This window comes from Micromys minutus, assembly GCF_963924665.1.
Source record: "Micromys minutus genome assembly, chromosome: 29".
In the NCBI taxonomy this organism is placed as follows: Eukaryota; Metazoa; Chordata; class Mammalia; order Rodentia; family Muridae; genus Micromys; species Micromys minutus.
In genome coordinates, this window is record NC_137964.1 from 9,103,362 (window position 1) to 9,123,762 (window position 20,401).

General features: G+C 42.1%; 1 protein-coding gene across 1 annotated transcript in view; it reads left to right on the forward strand.

The window, feature by feature from the left end:
- Positions 1-20,401, forward strand: part of BRCA2 (BRCA2 DNA repair associated) — a gene marked incomplete at its 5' end in the record, with an annotated part of 41,225 nt that overhangs the window by 17,361 nt on the left and 3,463 nt on the right. Inside the window, 13 exons of the mRNA XM_080940501.1 lie at positions 883-978; positions 3,873-3,942; positions 4,394-4,746; positions 6,649-6,830; positions 7,967-8,154; positions 8,853-9,023; positions 10,290-10,635; positions 11,771-11,926; positions 12,012-12,156; positions 13,371-13,492; positions 14,415-14,607; positions 14,815-14,978; positions 15,070-15,208. Of these exons, the coding sequence (XP_080796627.1) occupies positions 883-978; positions 3,873-3,942; positions 4,394-4,746; positions 6,649-6,830; positions 7,967-8,154; positions 8,853-9,023; positions 10,290-10,635; positions 11,771-11,926; positions 12,012-12,156; positions 13,371-13,492; positions 14,415-14,607; positions 14,815-14,978; positions 15,070-15,208 (2,325 nt within the window). The remainder of the gene's footprint in view (positions 1-882; positions 979-3,872; positions 3,943-4,393; positions 4,747-6,648; positions 6,831-7,966; positions 8,155-8,852; positions 9,024-10,289; positions 10,636-11,770; positions 11,927-12,011; positions 12,157-13,370; positions 13,493-14,414; positions 14,608-14,814; positions 14,979-15,069; positions 15,209-20,401) is intronic.

Below are 20,401 nucleotides of genomic sequence, written 5' to 3' on the forward strand. Positions count from 1 at the left end.
GTTTAAAATCACAAAATTTAAAACAAGTTACTCAACATTGAACCTGGCATGTTTGTTACTCACCCAGGCAGAGAACTTAGTGTTTGCTTGCTTCCTTCACAAGTATCTTAAACACAGTTTAATAGTAAATAATGTCCTACTCTTTTTCAGAATTCTTTATATATATGGATGATTTTCCTACATGTATGTCTTTGTACCATGTACATGCCTGACAAAAGGGGGTATTGGATCCCCTAGAGCAGGTGTTACAAAGAGTAGCAAGCTGCTCTCTGGGTTCTGAGAACAACCTAGTTCCTCTGGGAGAATGTCAGTGCTCTTAACCACTGAGCCATCTCTCTGGTCTCATGTACTACTCTTAATACTATTGGACTATATTCTGATTTCTCATTTAAATATATGTCTAATGACTTAGTAAAACTATTAGGTTAATCCACAGTGAGTGTGTTTTGGTAGTGTCTCAGGCTAGAAAGAATCTTTAAATATTGAATCAGTTGACATTGGCAATTATGATCAATTTCAAAACTAACATTCCAATCCTCATGTGGATGATTTAAAAGACATTGGCTCCCTTTACAAAGCTTGTAGACTCAGAGTATCAGAGTAATTCTTTATCTTCTTGTCTAGCCTCACCATATTGTGGAGAGAAGCCTGGAAGTCAGCTTATTATATGCCATCCTGCCAGAAAGTTTTACTTCATCAAATATTATGCAAGTCACATTCTATATGAGCAAATTTAACTTTATAATACTTAATCTGTGGGGTATTGTTTTGTTTCATTGCTTATCATGTATAAGTCAGTATTTAGTTATTAAAGTTATTAATCTAGGCTTTTAAAAGGTAAAACTGCTATAATTACAAATATGTATGGAACTTTCTTTTTAGGACAACCCCCAATCAAAAGAAGCTTATTAAATGAATTTGACAGGATAATAGAAAGTAAAGGAAAATCCTTAATGCCTTCAAAAAGCACTCCAGATGGTAACTGTTTTTATTCATATTTTTTCTCTGAACAAGTACTCTGCATCACACTCTTACACTGTCCTCTCTTGGTTTATTTGTGTTTACAGAATGGTTTAATTGTTAAACTTTTGTTGTATTTGGTATGTGGATGGTTTATCCAGTGGCCAGTACTGGGGCACTGACAAAGCTGTAGTTGTAGAGTGTAAGATGCTTATGAAATAGTGACTTTAAACTTAATGAAAGTGGTAAATGATCTACACCATTCATCAAAGTCCATCTTTTCTAAGTCACATGATCGCTACTACCAAATGAGGTGGGCATTTCTCCAACTTACTATATATAGATGACGCCTTGCCTCTTAGTCCTTTACGGTCTTTTGACTTTCCTTTTATTTACTTTTTAACATTTGTTTGTTTGTTTGTCTGCCTGTTTTTCGAGACAAGATGTCTCTGTGTAGCCCTTACTTCATGGAACTCATTTTGTAGATCAGGCTGGCCTTGAACTCACAGAGATTCACCTGCCTCTGCCTCCCTGGTACTGGGATTAAAAGGTGTGTGTCATTACTGTCCGGCTTAATTTTTGGTATTTAAAATAAGGCCAAAATCCTATTTAGTATCTATGTGTATGACTACAGTACCTGAGAAGGCCAGGGCCATCAGATCCCTGGAGGTGGAGTTACCTTCAGATGTGTGCTGGGAATTCAACTCAGGTTCTGTTAAGAGTAGTCACTTCCTATGAGCCATCTCCCCAGCTCCAAGTTGACAAACTATTACCCAACATTTAACCACCTTTGTCACTGATAGACTTCTTAGTCTGAAAAGTTTTAAATATTAGAAAATATACAGACCAGACACAAACTTCTCTAAATTCTAATTTTCACTTCAAAGCTAAATTTTACCTCAGGCAAAAGTATTATTACTATTGCCCTTGTAGATATAACTTTATTTCATTTACGTAAGAAAAACCTCAGGCAGCTGAAGTGGTTCAGCTGGTAAAGGCATCTGCCACCACTTAGCCTGAAGACGTGAGTTCAATCCCAGTGCACCACATTTTAAAAGGACAGCACTAACTTCTGGAAGTTGTCCTCTCACCTTCTGCATACACCGTCCCCCCTACACACACAAGCATACACAGGTGCATACCCATGTGGACACATATTTGCACAATGATGAGTAAAATTAATTCTAATAAAAAGACAAAAATCTGCTGAATTCCCAAATCTGAGTATTGCTTATTTTCTCAAGTACCCATGGTAATCCTGTAGCAAAAGAGTAGCTACTGTGTGTCAGCCTAACTGTGAAAATAAATGGTCTCAAGATAAGTCTGACTTCTATAGGCAGATATACAGTTGTATGTCTTGTACAGATGTTCTCTTGTACAGTGATCAGGTATACATAACAGTGTTGATTGATGGGGCCATATAAGATCATCGTGGGCACTTAGACCACCCTAGAATCACCTTCCTGTAGAATAGACATGGTTCAAATTTACAGTATACATAGAGATACAAGAATTCTGAGTCTGGGAAGTTGGCTTAGTGATTAAGAGCACTTTTTTTTAAAACAGATTAAAACTGTATTTATTGTAGTCAAAGTTGTACCCTGACCCTAGTGACAGCACTCTAAAGAAGTTCTTTATCAGAACTTCCACATCTTACTAAAAGCTTGTCGAAGTTGAGAACATTCTGGTCAAAATGGCTTTCAAACCTCTGCTGGTCATAGTCATATGGGAACTGTTTGCTGCACATTGGGCAGTTCTTTCAGTGACTTTCAACCTGTTTTTCAAATTTAGTCTGATCATAGTTAGGAGAGAACATTAATTCACAAAGGGGACACTTCTTGTGAACATCAAAGCTGGAATAAAAGCAAAGCCTGCTCCATGACCTCATAAATGCTGATTTGCTGAATCAGAAGGAATGAGCACATTCTCATCTTCTCTGCTGTCCTCAGGGTCTTCTAAACCATCGGCCAGCTAAGGTTTCGATCAGTCAGGCTAGCTACAGACAACATTGTCTTCCCAAGATGGGATGCACACAGGTAGCCTTTGGATTTCTTAAGAGCACTTCTTGTTCTTGGGAAGGGTCCAGGTTTAAATTCCCAGCATCCACATGGAGGCTCCCCACCTCCTCAGGCACCAGACATGTATGTGGTTCACAGACATACATGCAGGCAAAACACTCATGCACACAAAATAACAAAATACATTTAAAAAATAATTATTTGCAGTTCTTGTCCTTATAAATCCTTAAAGAAGTATCATGGTGCTGTTTTTCTGTCAGAATAATTCTGCATATGCAGAATTGATAGGTTATGTTTATTTGTTTCCAGCAACTGTCAAATATTGCCAATGGCAACTATATTTCATGTCATCAAGGCAGGACATTGGGAAAAGTTTTCAGTTAGCTATATTGCACCTCAGATAAACCTCATTGGCTGTAACACCAATGTGCAAAGCTAGGGAATGACACTTAATGAATATGTAAATGTCCTTCTTACTCATTTGCATGGTTGCATAATACTCAATCATGTGGCTGTACATTAGTTTATTCAGCTAATCCCTCAGTAGTGGACAAATTGTAGGTCTAATAGCTGTAAATTCCATATTGAGAATGAATAATATCAGAAGCTTTGCCTCTGACCCTTCATAAAACCAAACTTTAGAGATGATATTTACACTGGCTGTTAGCTAACTGTAACAATTGAAGATTGAGGTTTGAAATGTTGGTTATTTCATTTATAGTTATTAGTTTACAAGTTCAGTATATTTGAAAATTATTAAATATTCATAATGTGTATTGAAAATTTCAGTATCTGATAAAATTTTGTGAACATTTACAGTAATGTATAATAAACAGAAATGGCAACAAACCTCTTACTTTTCACTAACTCTGTAGTGTGGGAATTTTTTTTTAGGCACAATAAAAGACAGAAGATTGTTCACACACCACATGTCTCTAGAGCCAGTTTCCTGTGGACCCTTCTGGTAAGATTTTTTTTTTTTTAAATCTTAGTATAACATAGGAAAAGAGTGATTGTTTTTAAGTTAATAATTCTAATTCATTTAGGCTGAATTAGAAATGTGTGCTAGAAAATGTATAAATCTCTAGAAGAAAGAAAAGCAAGACAGGTGGGATCGGAGTGGAAGAGTGAGGCTCCAGAGAAGACTGAATTATTAGCACGAAAGTTCCCTGCAGGTTGGCTGGAGAGAGTGGTTAAGGGGCTCCTGTGGGAGGACAGCTGTGACGTCAACAGCTGGGAATTCATATAAGGAGTAATGGCAGCCTTGGATGCTGTGGTATTGTTCTGTGGCATAAACTCACAAAAGCAAATTGGTCACCAGATCCTGTCTCTAAACACACACACACACACACACACACACACAATGTGTGCATTTGTTGCCACACAAGCATTCTTAAGTGCTCTCTCTAATATAGCTCAAGTAAAGAAAGGCAAGAAACCCAGAGCCCACATTTCACCTCACCTGCTCAAGGACTTCAGTCTAAAGGGCATCCTTGGAGACATGCAGCTTTGGAAAAGTCTTCAAGCAATCTTATGGTTTCAGTCTTACCGGCTCACAAAGTGTCTGCTACAAGAACTGAAAGTACCAGACACTCAGTTACAGGCAAATCCACCAAAGTCTTTGTTCCGCCTTTCAAGATGAAATCACAGTTTCACAGAGATGAACATGTTAGTAGCAAGAATGTTAATTTGGAGGGAAAGAACCAGAAGAACACAGATGGAGTCGGTGAGGATGGGAATGACAGCGACATTCATCAGTTTAACAAAGGTGAGAGAAGTCTTTAGGTATTATGTAACATTTGTTTCACGTGGTTTTTATCTTTTTTTGTAATAATTGTTAAAACCTTGAGTTCTGTGTGTACAGGTGCATGAGCTGCTGCATACGTGGAGGACAGCTTTGGGGAGTTAGTTTTCTCCTTCCATTCTGCATTCTGGGATTTTAGCTCAGGTTATCAATCAGGCTTGTGCACAAAGCACTAATGTCCGATGTGCCGTCTGCTGGTCCTGGTTTTCACCTTTTGATTACAGCAGTGGTTCTCAACCTTCCTAATGCTGTGACCCCCAACCAGAAAACTGTTTTCATTGCTACTTTATAACTGTAATTTGGCTACTGTTAGGAACTGTAAATGTTTATGTTTTCCAATGGTCTTAGGTGACCCCTCTGAAAGGGTCCTTCAAGCTTCAAAGGAGTCACAACCCACAGGTTAAGAACCACTAGACTAGATCGCTATACTATCAATGTTTTCCTCAGTATTTTCTCCTTTTTGTGGTGATGAGTAATTTCAGAACCTATTTTAAAATATTTATTTGTTTATTTATTATAAGTGCACAAATGCCCTGTCTTCGTACGCTGCAGAAGGCATCAGAATCCATAACAGATGGTGGTGAGCCACCATATGGGTGTTAGGAATTGAACTCAGGACCTCTGGAAGAGCCGCCAGTAATCTCAATGGCTGTGCCATCTCTCCAGCCCCAGACTTTTTTTAACCTTTCAGATTTTCTGAAACCAAAGAATTAGGTTCAACTTGTTTAAATGATTTCTTCGAAAGATAACAATTAGTGACTTTTCTTCTAGTTCTGTTTTGTTTTCTTAGACAAAAGCCAGGAGTTGGGGCTGTTTCAGTGGATAAAGTGCTTGCTGCACAAGCATAAAGACTTGAGTTCAGATCTCTAGCACCCATGTAAAATCAAAGTGTAGTACACACATGGAACTCTGATGCTAAAGAGGCTGAAACAGGAAGACCCTAAAGCTGTCTGCCCATCTAGCCTGGTCAAATTGGTGAGATCTGGATTTAGTCAGAGACACTGTAGCAAAGTGGAGAGTGTTGGATTAAAGTACTCCATGTTAACCTCTGGCCTTCACATAGATGTGTGTGCACACACATACACAGGTATGCACAAGACAAACGTATTGGTGGTGCAAGTCTGGGTATGATGTGCTCAGGCCTGTGATGCCACCACCCAAGAGTCTGAGTCAGGAGCAGTGTGAGTTCAAGGCTAGTGTGGGCTACATAGCAAGACCCTGTTTCAAAAAAAAAAAAAAAAAAGCCAGCCTCCTGTGGGAACTATAAACCCAGCTGTGAAAACACTGGAAAGTGTGAGGAGTTCAGTGTTAGCTTAGGCTTGAGTAAGGCAAGAAGGCCACAAGACATAGTGCAGACTGCTGTGACTGGAATTATTTTTATCATGTTATTTTTCTCCAAAACTGAGCTGAAAACAATTACCTGTACTTCTGTGCATTATTCACCCTAAAGACTTAACAGGGATTAGGCTCCCCATTCTCTGTATGTTGAATCAGAACAAATTGATCCACACCTTTCATAAAGCAGGCTGTGCCTTTTTAGGGAGGGTGGTGTGAGGGTGGAGGCAGGGTTTCTCTGTGTAGCCCTGGCTATCCTGGAATTTGCTTTGTAGTCAAGGCTGGTCTCAAATTCAAGAGACCCACCTGCCTCTGCCTCCTGAGTGCTGGGACTATAAAGGTGTGTGCCACCCAGCAGTAAATACATCATTTTTGTTGTCGCTTCTTTGAGAAAGTTCTCTCTATACAGACCAGACTGGCCTGGAACTTACAGAGATCCTCCTGCCACTGCCCCTCAGAATGTGAGACTAAAGGTGTGCACCAGCCACCAGCACTCTGTTTACTTCACTTTTGTAAAATATCCTTTAACAGATTTAATGTCAAGCCTTCAGAATGCCCGAGACCTACAGGATATACGAATTAAAAACAAAGAGAGGCATCATCTCTGTCCGCAGCCAGGCAGTCTGTATCTTATAAAATCATCCACCCTGCCCCGGATCTCTCTGCAGGCCGCAGTAGGAGACAGTGTTCCTTTGGCGTGTTCTCCTAAGCAGGTACACTGATCCTAAGGGAAACCTCACGCTCTTAGCTAGAGTCTGCAAGTTGTCTTGTTTAGAGAATGAACAGATTACCACTGACCAAAGGAAAATGTGATTCTGCTTCCTCATCAGTCTAGAGAGGCAGCTGCTTGTGCTCCAGATCGAGTTTGTTTTGATGGCGCAAGTGCTCTGAGCTAGGCACTAGGGGAATCTAATCAGCCTTGATTTAGGGTGTGAGTGACTGCGTTCTACAGGTTCTGATATCTGAGTGAAGACATTACTGTTTGGTAGAATGTTCCTGAGCAGAAGGCTGGAAGTGACAGCTGTGACACTAACAGAGTGTGCTGAAGCTTTGTGTGCACTGGACACTCTCCTGTTAGAGCTAGCGTCTCATGCCTCAGTGACCGATGCCTTGGGCCTCACGGCCTCCTGTGAAGGTTATTATCACTTTGTCAGGTGAGAGGGTTAAGTAACAGTCCAGAGTTAACACTGGAGTCACCTAATTTGAGCAGAAGAGTCGTGTTCCAACACACAGCCACTTGGTTGGCCATGCTTGGGTGAGAGAAAACACCAGGTAGGCCTGCACTTTCACGTCTGGGCTCTAAAAGGAAATTATTGGCACCTATTATTTGTACAACATAACAGGCTGAAAACATGGAGCACTTCGTGAACTTGGATGTCTGCCTGGTGCAGGGACCGTGGTAACCTGTGTTACATTCAGTTTTAGTATGCCTACTGCTGAAGAAGCATGGCCTTCCACTGGAGAAGGTAGACATTGCTTATCTGCTTGTCCCACAGTGCCTTCTTGTGGCAGATGTAGCCACAGGAAGATACAAGAAGAAATGAAAAGTGTAACCAGCTCTTGAATACGTGAGCAGTTTAGAAACATGCTTTTAGTACAGAGCGGGTTTGTGTTACTTCGTATATGCATGTCTGTGCGTGTGTATGTGTATGTGCATGTTTCATACCCAGTGCTTTTCACATGCTAAGCATCACTTTATCATTGAGTTATACTCCTGGGCCAGTTAATCATTTTATAGTGACTATTTTAGTACTTAGGTGAAAAATTCTGGATAAGCTCACTTTTGTTTATATTGTAGGTGTATATTTAACTCATTTATTATCATGTTTCTGTCGTGTGTTTTGTGCAGCTCTATATGTATGGTGTTTCTAAAGCATGCATAAACATCAACAGCAAAACTGCTGAGTGTTTTCAGTTTGACATTCAGGATCACTTTGGTAAAGAAGATCTGTGTGCTGGCAAAGGCTTTCAGTTGGCAGATGGTGGATGGCTGATCCCCTCCAGTGATGGGAAGGCTGGAAAAGAAGAATTTTATAGGTGCTGTGTACAGAAAGATTTTGTGGTAGCTTAAGTATTCTCTCTCTCTTTCTTTTCTTAAGCTAAAAGTTGCTAGTTTTTTTTTTTTTTTTTTTAAATCTGGAATCTTTTGTTAATGTGTATTTTGGTACACATCCTTTTGAAATCTTTTGAAATTTGAATGTGATTTATTCTGGGACTTAATGAAGTGTATTTTTTAAAACATTTATTTTATTTGAGTACACTGTAGCTATCTTCAGACACACCAGAAGAGGGCATCAGATCTCATTACAGATGGTCGTGAGCCACCATGTAGTTACTGGGAATTGAACTCAGGACCTCTGAAAGAGCAGTCAGTGCTTTTAACCACTGAGCCATCTCTCCAGCCCCTTTTGTTTTCTTTGAATTGGATATATTTTTATACATTATGGGAGAAAATTCAGTTTGAATTTGCCTTATGGTATTTCCCCATTTGTGTCATTTTCTCTTTCACTGTATATTTTAATAAAATTTAGAATTATAAGCACTAAGATTTAAACAGAAATATATAAATGTCAGTAATATAACCAGAAAAATCTGAGTACTTAGACATCAACAACTTAGAAGTTGTACATTGTCTTACTAGTATAGACTCACAAGCTTACTGCATGACATTGCACAAGACAATAGTGACAGTTGTGGAATCTAATATTTTTATTGTACTGTATTTCTCTGCTCAGGGCTCTGTGTGACACTCCAGGTGTGGATCCAAAGCTTATTTCTAGCGTCTGGGTCTCTAACCACTACCGGTGGATTGTATGGAAACTGGCAGCTATGGAACTGGCTTTTCCTAAAGAATTTGCTAATAGATGCCTGAACCCAGAAAGAGTACTGCTTCAACTAAAATACAGGCAAGTTGAAAGGATGTCAGTTAGTGACTGTCGTTCAGTCTGCAGTTTCCTGTGTAGCTCCTGACTTCTATATCCAAGGTGGTGTATGAACCAGTTCTGAGTAACAGCAACCAATTAAGGCAAACAGATATTCACGTGCCTTTGTTCCTCTTCCCCCATCGCTCTCTTCAACCTTTTAACATGTGAATACCTAATTTAATCCAGTTCTTAAAGATTGTTAATGAAACATTTTTGCCTTTTGTATTTTTTTAACAATACAAACAGTATAATTCTAGCTAAATTTTTTTTCAATTTATTTTTTTATTTACTTTACATCCTGATTACAGCTCCTCCCAGTCCCGCTCTTACACGTCCCTCCCCTTTTCTTCAGAGAAGGGTAAGTCCACTTTGGGTATCACCCCATCCTTGGACATCTAGTCCCAGCAAGACTAGGCACATCCTCTCTTACTGAAGCCCAACCAGGCAGTCCAGTTAGGGGAAGGGGATCCAGTGGCGGGCAACAGTCAGAAAGAGCTCGTGCCCCACTTGTTAGGGGTCCCACATGAAGACCAAGCTGCACATCTACAAATGTGCAGGCGGCCTAGGTCCAGCCTCTGCGTGTTCTTTGGTTGGTGGTCAGTCTGTGTTTTAGCTAAAAATCTTAAAAATTATCTTTTCAGTATTTGATGAACTTTGTTTCTTAGACAGGTTTTCTCTGTGTAGCCCTGGCTATCCTAGAATTGACTGTGTAGACCAGGCTGGCCTTGCAGTCAGAGATCCTCTTGCCTCTGTCTCCTAAGTGCTGGGACTAAAGACATATGTTAGCATGCCTGGTTTAATGAACTAATTTTTAAAAATATTTGCTTATTTATTTATTTGTGGGTGTGGGTGTGTGGATTTGTACTCCTGTATGCATTCATGGAGGCCAGAAGAGGGCATTTGGTGTCCCCCACAAATACACTCTGCCTAGTCCTCTGAGGCAGGGTCTCTCTCTGAACTTACAGCTCCCGTTTTTGTAGCTAGTATGGAAGCCAACCTCCCCCCATCTCTCCGTCTCCGGTGCCCTCAGAGCTGGCGTTACAGGCACGTACTCAGCACTCGGCTTGTCATGTGTGTGCTGCAACCTAAACTCTGTCCTCACGGTAGTGCCACAGCTCTCTTGACTGCAGTTAAGTTGTGCATCTATGATGAACTAACTTCATTATTTCTCAAGTATTTACTGGCTTTGTTTGCAGTGAGAACCCAGGGGTACCGTCCCTAGAATCTGCATTTCTGTTTCCTTTTCAGATATGATGTGGAAATTGACAACAGCAGCAGGTCGGCTCTAAAGAAGATACTGGAAAGAGATGATACAGCAGCAAGGACACTTGTCCTCTGTGTTTCTGACATCATTTCACCAAGCACAGAAGCTTCAGGCAGTGAAGCCAGTGGTGAGGATACCAACAAAGTAGACACGGTGGAACTCACAGATGGATGGTATGCTGTCAGGGCCCAGCTAGACCCTCCACTCTTAGCTCTCGTGAAGAGTGGGAGACTGGCCGTGGGTCAGAAGATCATCACACAGGGAGCAGAGCTGGTGGGCTCTCCTGATGCCTGCGCACCTCTGGAAGCCCCAGACTCCCTTAGGCTAAAGGTAAGTTAAATTATTGTACACTCTGGGCAAGGGCCAGCCTGTGACTCTGTGATATTCTGGAGAGGTGATGTATTTAAAACGTATTTACTTGGATCATAAAGGATAGAATTTCTTGACAATGTACTAGTAATGTAAGAAGCAAGTTTTTCTAACAGTTTCTGCTGGTTAGAGGAGGCAGAGCTGTTTCTTGAACTAGATGTACTTGCAGTTCATGAATAAGAGTCAGTCTGTACCAGAACTGAGTGTGAGTCTCTGTGCCTCTGTCTTTTCTTCCCAGCACTGGAATTATAAGTTTATGCCATTGTTCCTGGCATCTTACCAGGGGTTCTGGGGATAAGACTCAGATCCTCATGCATACAGGCTGTGACCTTTATCAATTAAGCCTTCTCCCACCCCTCACCTGTTTTTCTATTTGAAATATTTAAATAACATTGATCCTCTGTAGCAGAGGTGTGGTGCACACACACAAACACACACATGCTGCTAGAGGATCAGACCTTGCACATGCTGAGCAAGTGCACAGCAGTAGATTATACCCGAGCCCTACAGTAGGGCTTTCTTGAGAAATACATTGTTACTCACTTTTTTTTGCCTTTATCAATCATCTTTATGAGATTTTTTAAAAAGCTTTATTTTATGAGTGTTTTTCCAGTCTGCACTGCCATATGCAGGCAGTTCTCTCAGAGCCCAGAAGAGGGGAATGTTCCCATGGAACCAGAGTTGTGAGGTCTGTGTGGTTGTGTGGTTGCTAAGAATTGAACCAAGATCCTCTGCTCTGTCAGAGCAGCCAGTGCTCTTACTGCTGAACCATTTCTTTTTCACCCTCTACACACACACACACACACACACACACACACACACACACACGGATATTCTTAAAACATCCCAAAAGAATGAAAGAAAGTTATAGAGTAGAATTCAGTTTTGGTTTGTATTTAACTTTTTTTTTTTTTTTTTGACACAAGGTTTCTCTGTGTAGCCCTGGCTGTCCTGGAACTAGTTTAGTAGACCAGACTGGCCTCGAACTCAGAAATCCACCTTCCTCAGCCTTCCTAGTGCTAAGATTGCCTGTGTGCACCACCACTGAGCGGCCTGTGTATAACTTCCAAGTTGACTTCCTCTTTCATTTGTGCAGATTTCTGCTAACAGCACTCGACCTGCTCGTTGGCACAGCAAGCTGGGGTTCTTTCGTGACCCCAGGCCCTTCCCTCTGCCCTTGTCCTCACTGTTCAGTGATGGAGGAAATGTTGGCTGTGTGGACATCATTGTTCAGAGAGTGTACCCTTTACAGGTATGTCACCTTTTGAAACTTACCATGTAATCTCTCTGTTTGGAGAGACTCTGATTGTTTCTTGCTGTCTTCAATACGTTGTCAGTGGGTGGAGAAGACAGTGTCTGGATTGTACATATTTCGTACTGAGAGAGAAGAGGAGAAGGAAGCACTGAGATTTGCAGAGGTCCAGCAGAAGAAACTAGAAGCCTTGTTCACCAAAGTCCACACAGAGTTTAAAGACCATGAAGGTAGAATGGGCTTTGTATTACAAATTGTTATTTCTTTCTCTTTTCTTAAAGATTTGTTTATTTTATGTATGAGTACACTGTAGCTGTACACACCAGAAAAGGGCATCAGATCCCATTACAGATGGTTGTGAGCCACCATGTGGTTGCTGGGAATTGAACTCACAACCTCTGGAAGAGCAGCCAGTGATCTTAACTGCTGAGCCATCTCTCCAGCCCCAAATTGTTATTTCTTACAGTGTTTTATAATTGCATGAGTTCTCATCAAGTAATTGCATTTTTTTAAATTTTGCATCTTTTTTTTTTTGTTTTGTTTTTTAAGCTTAAAAAATACCACACATACAAAGAAACAAAAACTGAATTGATCTTGATTGTCATTGCTTCCTTGAGAACTGAGCTTTTTAGGTCATTGAGGCAGTGAAAGTGACAGACTTCTACCTTGGTGTTACAAAGATTGTGTTTTCATGTATTTCCTCAGAACTTTTCTGTAGGTGTATTATGTGTACATCTGTAGATGATTAGGGGGCTGGAGAGATAAGCCAGCAGTTACGAGTGCTTTCAGGTCCTGCAGGAGACCTGAGTTCAGTTTGCACCACCTACAGCCACCTATAACTCCAGCTCCAGGAATCCCATGACAACGCATGCAAGTGTTGCGCTAGTATGCAAACACACATGCACAATAACTTAAACAAGTTTCTAAAATGTAAATTGGTCTTCCACTATCTAACTAATTTTAAATTATCATTAGATTATGTCATTTTCTTTAGTAAATGGATCAATATGAGAAATAAGTTATTTAAGTTACAAGTTACAAATAAACCCCTGTATACGGTGCTTTAACTGTGACGACAACAGTCATCGTCATTGTCTTCTGCTGTTGCTGCTTCCTTTCCTCTTCCTCTTCCTCCTCTTCTTAAAGGAAGCTATTAGTAAATAGCAGTGGGGTTTCTTTTTATGTTTTTTTTTCCTGTCACAGTGCATGTACCGAAGTCAGGAACAGCTTCTAAGTTGGTTCTGTCCTACCTTGTGGGTTCTAAAGATCAGACCCGCTATTCTGCTTGGTGACTAGTGCCATCATCAGCTGAGCCGTCCTGCTGCTCTTGGTGGCTCTTTACTGTCTAACCTCCCTCCTTTGGGTGCTTTTGTTTGACGTTAGTATTCACTCCCAAGTTGTGGGTTTAGCCGATCAGTGATGCTTTCCTCCCCACCTTCTGCAGAAGACGCAACACAGAGGTGTGTGCTGTCCCGTGAACTCACACGGCAGGAGGTCCATGCTCTGCAGGACGGTGCAGAGCTCTATGCAGCAGTCCAGGATGCATCAGACCCAGACCACCTTGAGGTGAGGAAGAGCCCTTTGGGAAGCTGTTCTGCCGGCCATTATGGAAAGCCCATGTTGAAATTCTGCACCTCTCAAAAGGGATTCTGTGGCAAGTTCTTGATTCTGCACCAAGTAGAGAATGAAAGAGTTTGTGAGTTTATGTATTACATAAACATAGTTTAATGTGAAGACAAAAGACCAGAGAGAAGGTCAGTTGGAAAAGGCTCCTACTGCCAAGCCTGACAGCCTGAATTCAGTCCCTTTGACCGAAAGGATACAAGCAGAGAACCAGCTTCTTCCAGTTTTCTTCTGACTTACACACACTCAAATACTATTTTTTTCATTTTGTTTTTGTTTTTGAAATAGGGTTTCTTCTTATAACCCTGGCTGTCCTAGAACTTGCTCTGTATAACAGACTGGCCTTAAACTCAGAAAAAATCTGCCTACCTCTGCCTCTCAAGTGCACTTCAAGTGATTTGACACCCTCACACAGACATACGTGCAAGTAAAATACCAGTACACATAATAAATTAATCATTTTTAAATGAAGTTTATTAACAGGAGATAAGGATAGAAAGCCATTGAGCCAGCCTCTCCTGTGTCAGCTGTGCAGTTGTTGATTCTCTCCGTGTCTCCAACACCGAAAATCCTGGACTGCTTGTGAAGGTTGAGTTAGGACCCTTACCTGGCACAGATCTGTCCTTCTGTTAATGTCTGTGTAAGCCATTTGAAATGTAGGTGTGCTGCTTGTGGTTACAAGACTCAGTATTCAAGGTTTGGCTTAGCCCTAGGGAAATCTGTCACAGGGACTCAGGCAGTTTGAGGTTGTGAGAGCATTGTGTGGACCTGAATAGTGATCAGCACCCTCCGGTCTGGTCTGGCTTCACGGGTGGCAGCCTTGACTGCTGTTGTGTCTGCTGTCTCAGTGTTTTGATGCCCACAGGCTTGTCTCAGTGAAGAGCAGATAAGAGCCTTGAACAACTACAGACAAATGCTGAATGATAAGAAGCAAGCACGGATCCAATCAGAGTTCAGGAAGGCCCTGGAGTCCGCTGAGCAAGAAGAGGGTTTATCAAGGGATGTCACAACTGTGTGGAAGCTCCGTGTTACAAGCTACAAGAAAAAAGAAAAATCAGGTCAGTGTGCAAGTTGTGTGTGTGTGTTTTTTTTTAAATCCAGTTTGTTAAATTAAAAGGTGATTTTCCAAATGACAAAGTATGAATTCATGTAAAATCAGATGAGTAAAATGGGGTTCGAGCACCCACCCATTAAGCAGGGAACCTTGGGTCTTTCAGTGGTCACCAGTGTGTCTACCTATCATGTCCCTCTCTTTCTCTGAACAGCTCTGTTGAGTATCTGGCGTCCATCATCAGACTTATCCTCCCTGTTAACAGAAGGAAAGAGATACAGAATCTATCATCTTGCAGTGTCAAAATCAAAGAATAAATTTGAACGACCCGGCATCCAGTTAACAGCCACAAAAAGAACTCAGTATCAACCGCTGCCGGTCTGCACCCCTCCTTACCCAGTTTTCATCTTGATAAATGCAGAGCTCTTCTTAGAGTCTTAATATACTGACTTTGTTCTGCTTTCTGTAGGCTTCCAGTGAGACCTTACTCCAGGTTTACCAACCCAGGGAGGCCCTTCACTTCAGCAGACTGTCAGATCCAGCCTTTCAGCCTCCTTGTTCTGAAGTGGATGTCGTAGGAGTTGTAGTTTCTGTTGTAAAACCAATAGGTAATGTACAGTGTACCTAATGTAGCTTTTCATTGGTTCTCTTGAAAAACATTGCCCTTTTAAATTTGGATTATTTTTGGTTTGGTTTGGTTTGGTTTCTGACACAGGGTTTTTTTTTTTTTTTTTTTTTTTTTGTGTGTGTGTGGCCCTGGCAACTCACTCTATGGACTAGGTTGGCCATGAACTCAGAGATCTACCTACCTCTGCCTCCTGAGTGCTGGGATTAAAGATGTGCCACCACCATCCAGGGAAAACCATTGTCTTTTAAGCTTTTAAACTAATAACTAGTGGAGCTTCACTGGTAGACTTGATAAGCAGTGATGGAAAAGTAATTTTTGTATTTACTTAAATGTATTTTTCTGTATATGTGGGTTTGCCTGCTAGTATGTGAAGGTCAGGGGACAGCCTATAGGAGTCAGCTCTCTTCTGCAGTGGGGCCCAGAGATCAAACCCAAGATATCAGGCTTGATGTCCAGTACCTTTACACATAGAGCCATCCTGTTAGCCTTTAGCACCCTTTCTTTGTTTCTCCTTCCCTCCCTCCCTTCCTTTCTTCCTTCTTTTCTTTTGGTTTTCAAGATAGGGTTTCCCTGTGTGGTCCTGGCCGTCCGGCTGTCCTGGAACTTGCTCTATAGATCAGGCTGGCTTCAAACTCAGAGATCCACCAGCCTCTGCCTCCTGAGAGTTGGGATTAAAAGTGTGTGCCACCACAGCCCAACTGCCTTGTTTCTTAATAAAAATCAATTTGATAGTATTTCAGAAGAACAACTTATATTCTATTTTGTGGTTTAACTTTGTAAAGTGATTTTTCAGTAGTTATAATCAGATAATTATAATCTGACCTATTAGTAGAACATTCCAACCTTTGATCTCTTAAACTTTTAATATTCTCCAACATCTTGGCTATATTTATCTCTTTTATGCGTTTATTTATATATAGTCTTATTTTGTAGTTCTGAGCCTCACACCTAGGGCCCACACTGCTCGGCAGATATGGACACTAACCTCTGTCCCTCCCTGTTTTATTGTGCATTTTATCTACAAAGCTCTTTCCTTTTCACCAGAGTGCTGCACAAATGTTGAAGTCCAACCAGGATCCCTTGTAGGCACAAGCCTTCCATTTCTTGATTGTCTGTTGTATCCAGATGCCTCAGCATTAGCTCCTGGTTCTTCCTCATTGCACTTTAACCGGGTCCTTGTTGTTACATCAATTGCCCTCACTGTTCCCATAGACACCCATGCTGGCCTTTTGTGCCTTCAATGTTGTTGGTCAAATGTAGCCTTGCAGGAGGCCCTGCTTCCTGCTCCTCTCCCAAAGCCATGTTCTTCCTTTAGCGTCACTGTCCTCCTTGGCACTCTAAAGATAGCTTTATTCTCATGTGGTAATTGTCATCTCTGAGGCTCACTGCCTCCATCTGCTAACCTGGGCCTAGTCCTGGAAGCTTCTGGCCTCCATACAATCTAATCTAGGCCTAGAATGTTTACAGCCCGAGACTTACTGCTGAATAAGCATACCTTTTCTAGTTCTCTCTGATCTTTGGCGGCTAGTTCAGCTCTGAACTCTGTTCTGGCTTAAACTCCTCTCCACGCTGACTGATTCAATCTCGCTCTTCTTGACTGAATTGCTTGACCTCATACTAACTTTCTCAATATGTTCTCATCGTCTGGCTCCTTCTCGTTTTCTGGCTTATTCTGTCTTCACCTGTGTCTAGACTGTTCTCTCTCTGCAACCTGTCTTTCTGTAACTGTCCCAGTAAAACTGCTTCTTACTCTCTCTCTTTTTTTTTCTGTGGTGCTCTCTTAAGTAGCCTCTTTTTCTTTATGAGAGTTAGGAATAGCTGTCTCTGACTCATTCTGTCAGAACTATTTCCAGTTCACCACTTTGTTTGCCCCTCACTTAGACTTTCAAACATGGCTGCTTTCTTCTACAGACTAACCTCACCTACACTGTTTGGGATGAAAGGTGTGTACGTAAGGGCATTTCTATAGTCCAAGCCAGCGGTGTGTGCTAAGGATGAGCCACACCACAACTAGAAACAGGTTTGTTTCAGTAAATAACACAATCCCAGGGTTCACAGTGTGATCAAATATCCTGCACAAATGCTGTCAGTTTCTGTGGTCCTTTGTCTCCTTTCTGTCACACACATCTGTTTGTTGTCCCCAATCCTGAGGGTCTAAAGTTTCATAGCAGAGTCACTGTGAAAATCCTAGGAATTTTCTGGTTCTGTGGGGTTTTCCTTACAGGTTGCATTCTGTCCTCCACTGTGCCTGCTAACCCTCCCTTTCCTTCCGTTCCTCCTTCCTGCTCTCCTTCCTTCCCTGTTGTGCTTGGTGAGTAGTGTCTGGCAGATGTGGGGGTTTTGTCTGACTGTCCTGTTCATCGGCCACATTACCATGCCATTCCCTGTCATCTGAGTCACAATGAGTTCACACACTGATTGTTTTAGAAGGTGGGTAGCTTATGAGTGAATTCCATCAGTATTTCTTGAGTAATTGTTCCATGCCAGGTGCATAGCAGAGAAGAATTCCTTCCTGGGAACACTGTGGTGGGGGGAGGAGGAGGAAGAGAAGAGGAGGTAACAAACAAAACAATAGAGGGCTAAAGGGAAGAACTGACATCAGAAGAAAGGACATGGGGACAGAGAGCTGATGCTCGTCTGCCATTTTGGACAGTTTCAGAAAAGACCTCAATTAATGTTTGTATTGGACCAGAAAAAAAAAAAAAAAAAAAAAAAAACTGGAAAAAAAGCCTGTAGAACCTGGGGAGAGTTCCCTGGGAGGCTGTAAGCTTTGCTATAGAGCAGAGAGAGGCACAGAAGAACTAGGTTGTATGGGTGCTTGGATATACTTTTAAATTTGATATTGATTATTATGTGTGGCACTAATACAGAGGTCAGAGGGCAAGTCAGCTTTATGAAGATGGTTCCTTCTGTATACCTTGATGAAGGGTCTGGGGATTGAACATGGACTTTCAGGGTTACACAGCAATCACCTTTACCCACTGAGCCGTCTTGCTGGCTGATACATACGTTAACTTTTACTTAAATGGTGGTGGGAAGGTAGAGGAGGGCAGGCGTTGACCTTTTCACATATCACTTGAGCTGCTTCATTGAAAATACAAAGTAGAAGACATGGGTGCACACAGGGACACCAGGAGGGTGCCATGGTAAGGATCCAGGCAGGAGAGGATGATGAAGTAGACAGAAGCTATGGACATGATGAGGTGGTCACCCTATGAGGGTGGGGGAACAGGGTGTGGTCCGAAGCTGTGGAAGATTGGGATTGCTACTTGAAAAGGGAAGACTTGATAACAGCAGGGGAGCATGGTTTCCCACTGGCGTCTCAGCTGCATGGGCAGCTTCTGAGGAGATGTGGTCACTCCACAGCTATGTTCACAGACATGTGAACTTCAGAGCAGACAACACTCCAGCGGTAATCAGAGCTGAAGATGCAGATTTTAATGACATTGGTATACAAGAGAGATGCAAAGCCATGAGACTGGATGCATCCTCTCTGAGTGGACAAGAAGAGGCAGGGGACTCAGTTTGGACACTTGGGTATCAGGAATGGGGCACAGAGAAAGGAAGCAGTGAATGCAGAGAAGGGCCCGAGAGCTGGGCAAATGCTAAGGGGCATAGTAGTTGAAAGAAACACATTGCTGTGTGTGTGATTAAGCCTGTCCAAAGCTCTTGACCAGCACTGGTGTGAGATGAGGCTTTGGCACTGTGGCGCAGTCCTTTCCCTGGAGAGAGACTAGCTGACTGAGCAGAACAAGAAGAGTGGGGGACTAGAGGTGGTGGGTATGGCTGTTTCAAAAATGTCTGGTGTAAAGGTTTCTTATTCACCAGATGTAATTGTCTTGGAGGCTTATTGCTGAATAAGCTCACCCTTTCTGGTTCTTTCTGAACAATGGCTGGCTGGTTCAACTCAGCTGTTCCGGCCCAAACTCCTCTCTAAGCTGACTGATTCAAGCTCACAGAAGCTTCTTTCAGCCTCTGACTGAAGGCTCTGCTTGGCTTCAAACTAACTCTGGAAATCTGTTCTTTTCTTTTTTTCAAGATTTATTTAGGTGTTATTTATATGAGTACACTGTAACTGACCTCAGACACACCAGAAAAGGGCATCAGATTCCATTGCAGATGGTTGTAAGCTACCATGTGGTTGCTGGGATTTGAACTCAGGACCTCTGGAAGAACAGCCATTGAGCCATTTCTCCAGCCCCTGGCAATCTGTTCTAATCTTCTGGCTCCTCATTCTCTGGCTAATTCTATCTTCACCTGTGTCTAGCTTATTTTCTCTGTAACCTGTCTCTGTAAAACTGTCCTGGTAACATACACACATACACACACACACTCCACACCCCCTGTGTCTAGCTCCTCTTTATAAAACTGCTGCTTGCCTCTTTCTCTCTTCTCCCCCTGTTCTGCTCTAGCCTTTTTCCTGTCCTTGTGAGAGTTGGGCTTATCCTATTTCTGATTCATTCTGTCAAATCTTTCTCTGATTTGTCACTTGTTTAAAGGGAATGGAAAGAAAGTGGTTGTTAGAATTATGATCAAGAGAATAGTTTTCAGGTAATGTATTCCTGGCACACTGAGAGCACAGTGTGTGCTGAAGAAGCTAAGGAAGAGAGTAAAGGATGACACTGGGCAGTCAGCACAGGACATTGTGTATCCAGACACTCTGATGAGACAAGCCATAGCCATCAGCAGACAGGCAAAAGTACATAGGGCCACCAATGCAGAAGTTGATGGAGAGCTAGACACTTGCACAGACCTCTTCTGATTGCTTTTGTTTTCTTGCTGACAGGGAACAAAATCATCCATCCACTGAGGTCAGTATGTGGAAGGTAGAGATTCAGAAAGGTCAGGAAATCATTACTCAAGAAAGTAGAGGAGAGGCTAGCCTTAGTACCTCTTGGGCCTGCCCCTGTCCAGTGGGGAGAGCCTGACCTAGGTACATCCTGGGGCTGCCCAGGTCCAGGCCACCCATAGCTTTCAGTAAGTCCCCTTCACTTTTTAAACAGTTCTTTACATTTTAGCAACACAAGGTGCTGCCAGTTCATCTGTGGTCTGTGCTGCAGTCCTGAATCAACTCTGGTTCCTCTGGGAAGTGGATGGGGAAACTGAGGTCTACAGATGTTGGGGAGGAGTGCATGCCTTTAATCACAGGACTCAGGAAGCAGAGGCAGGCTGA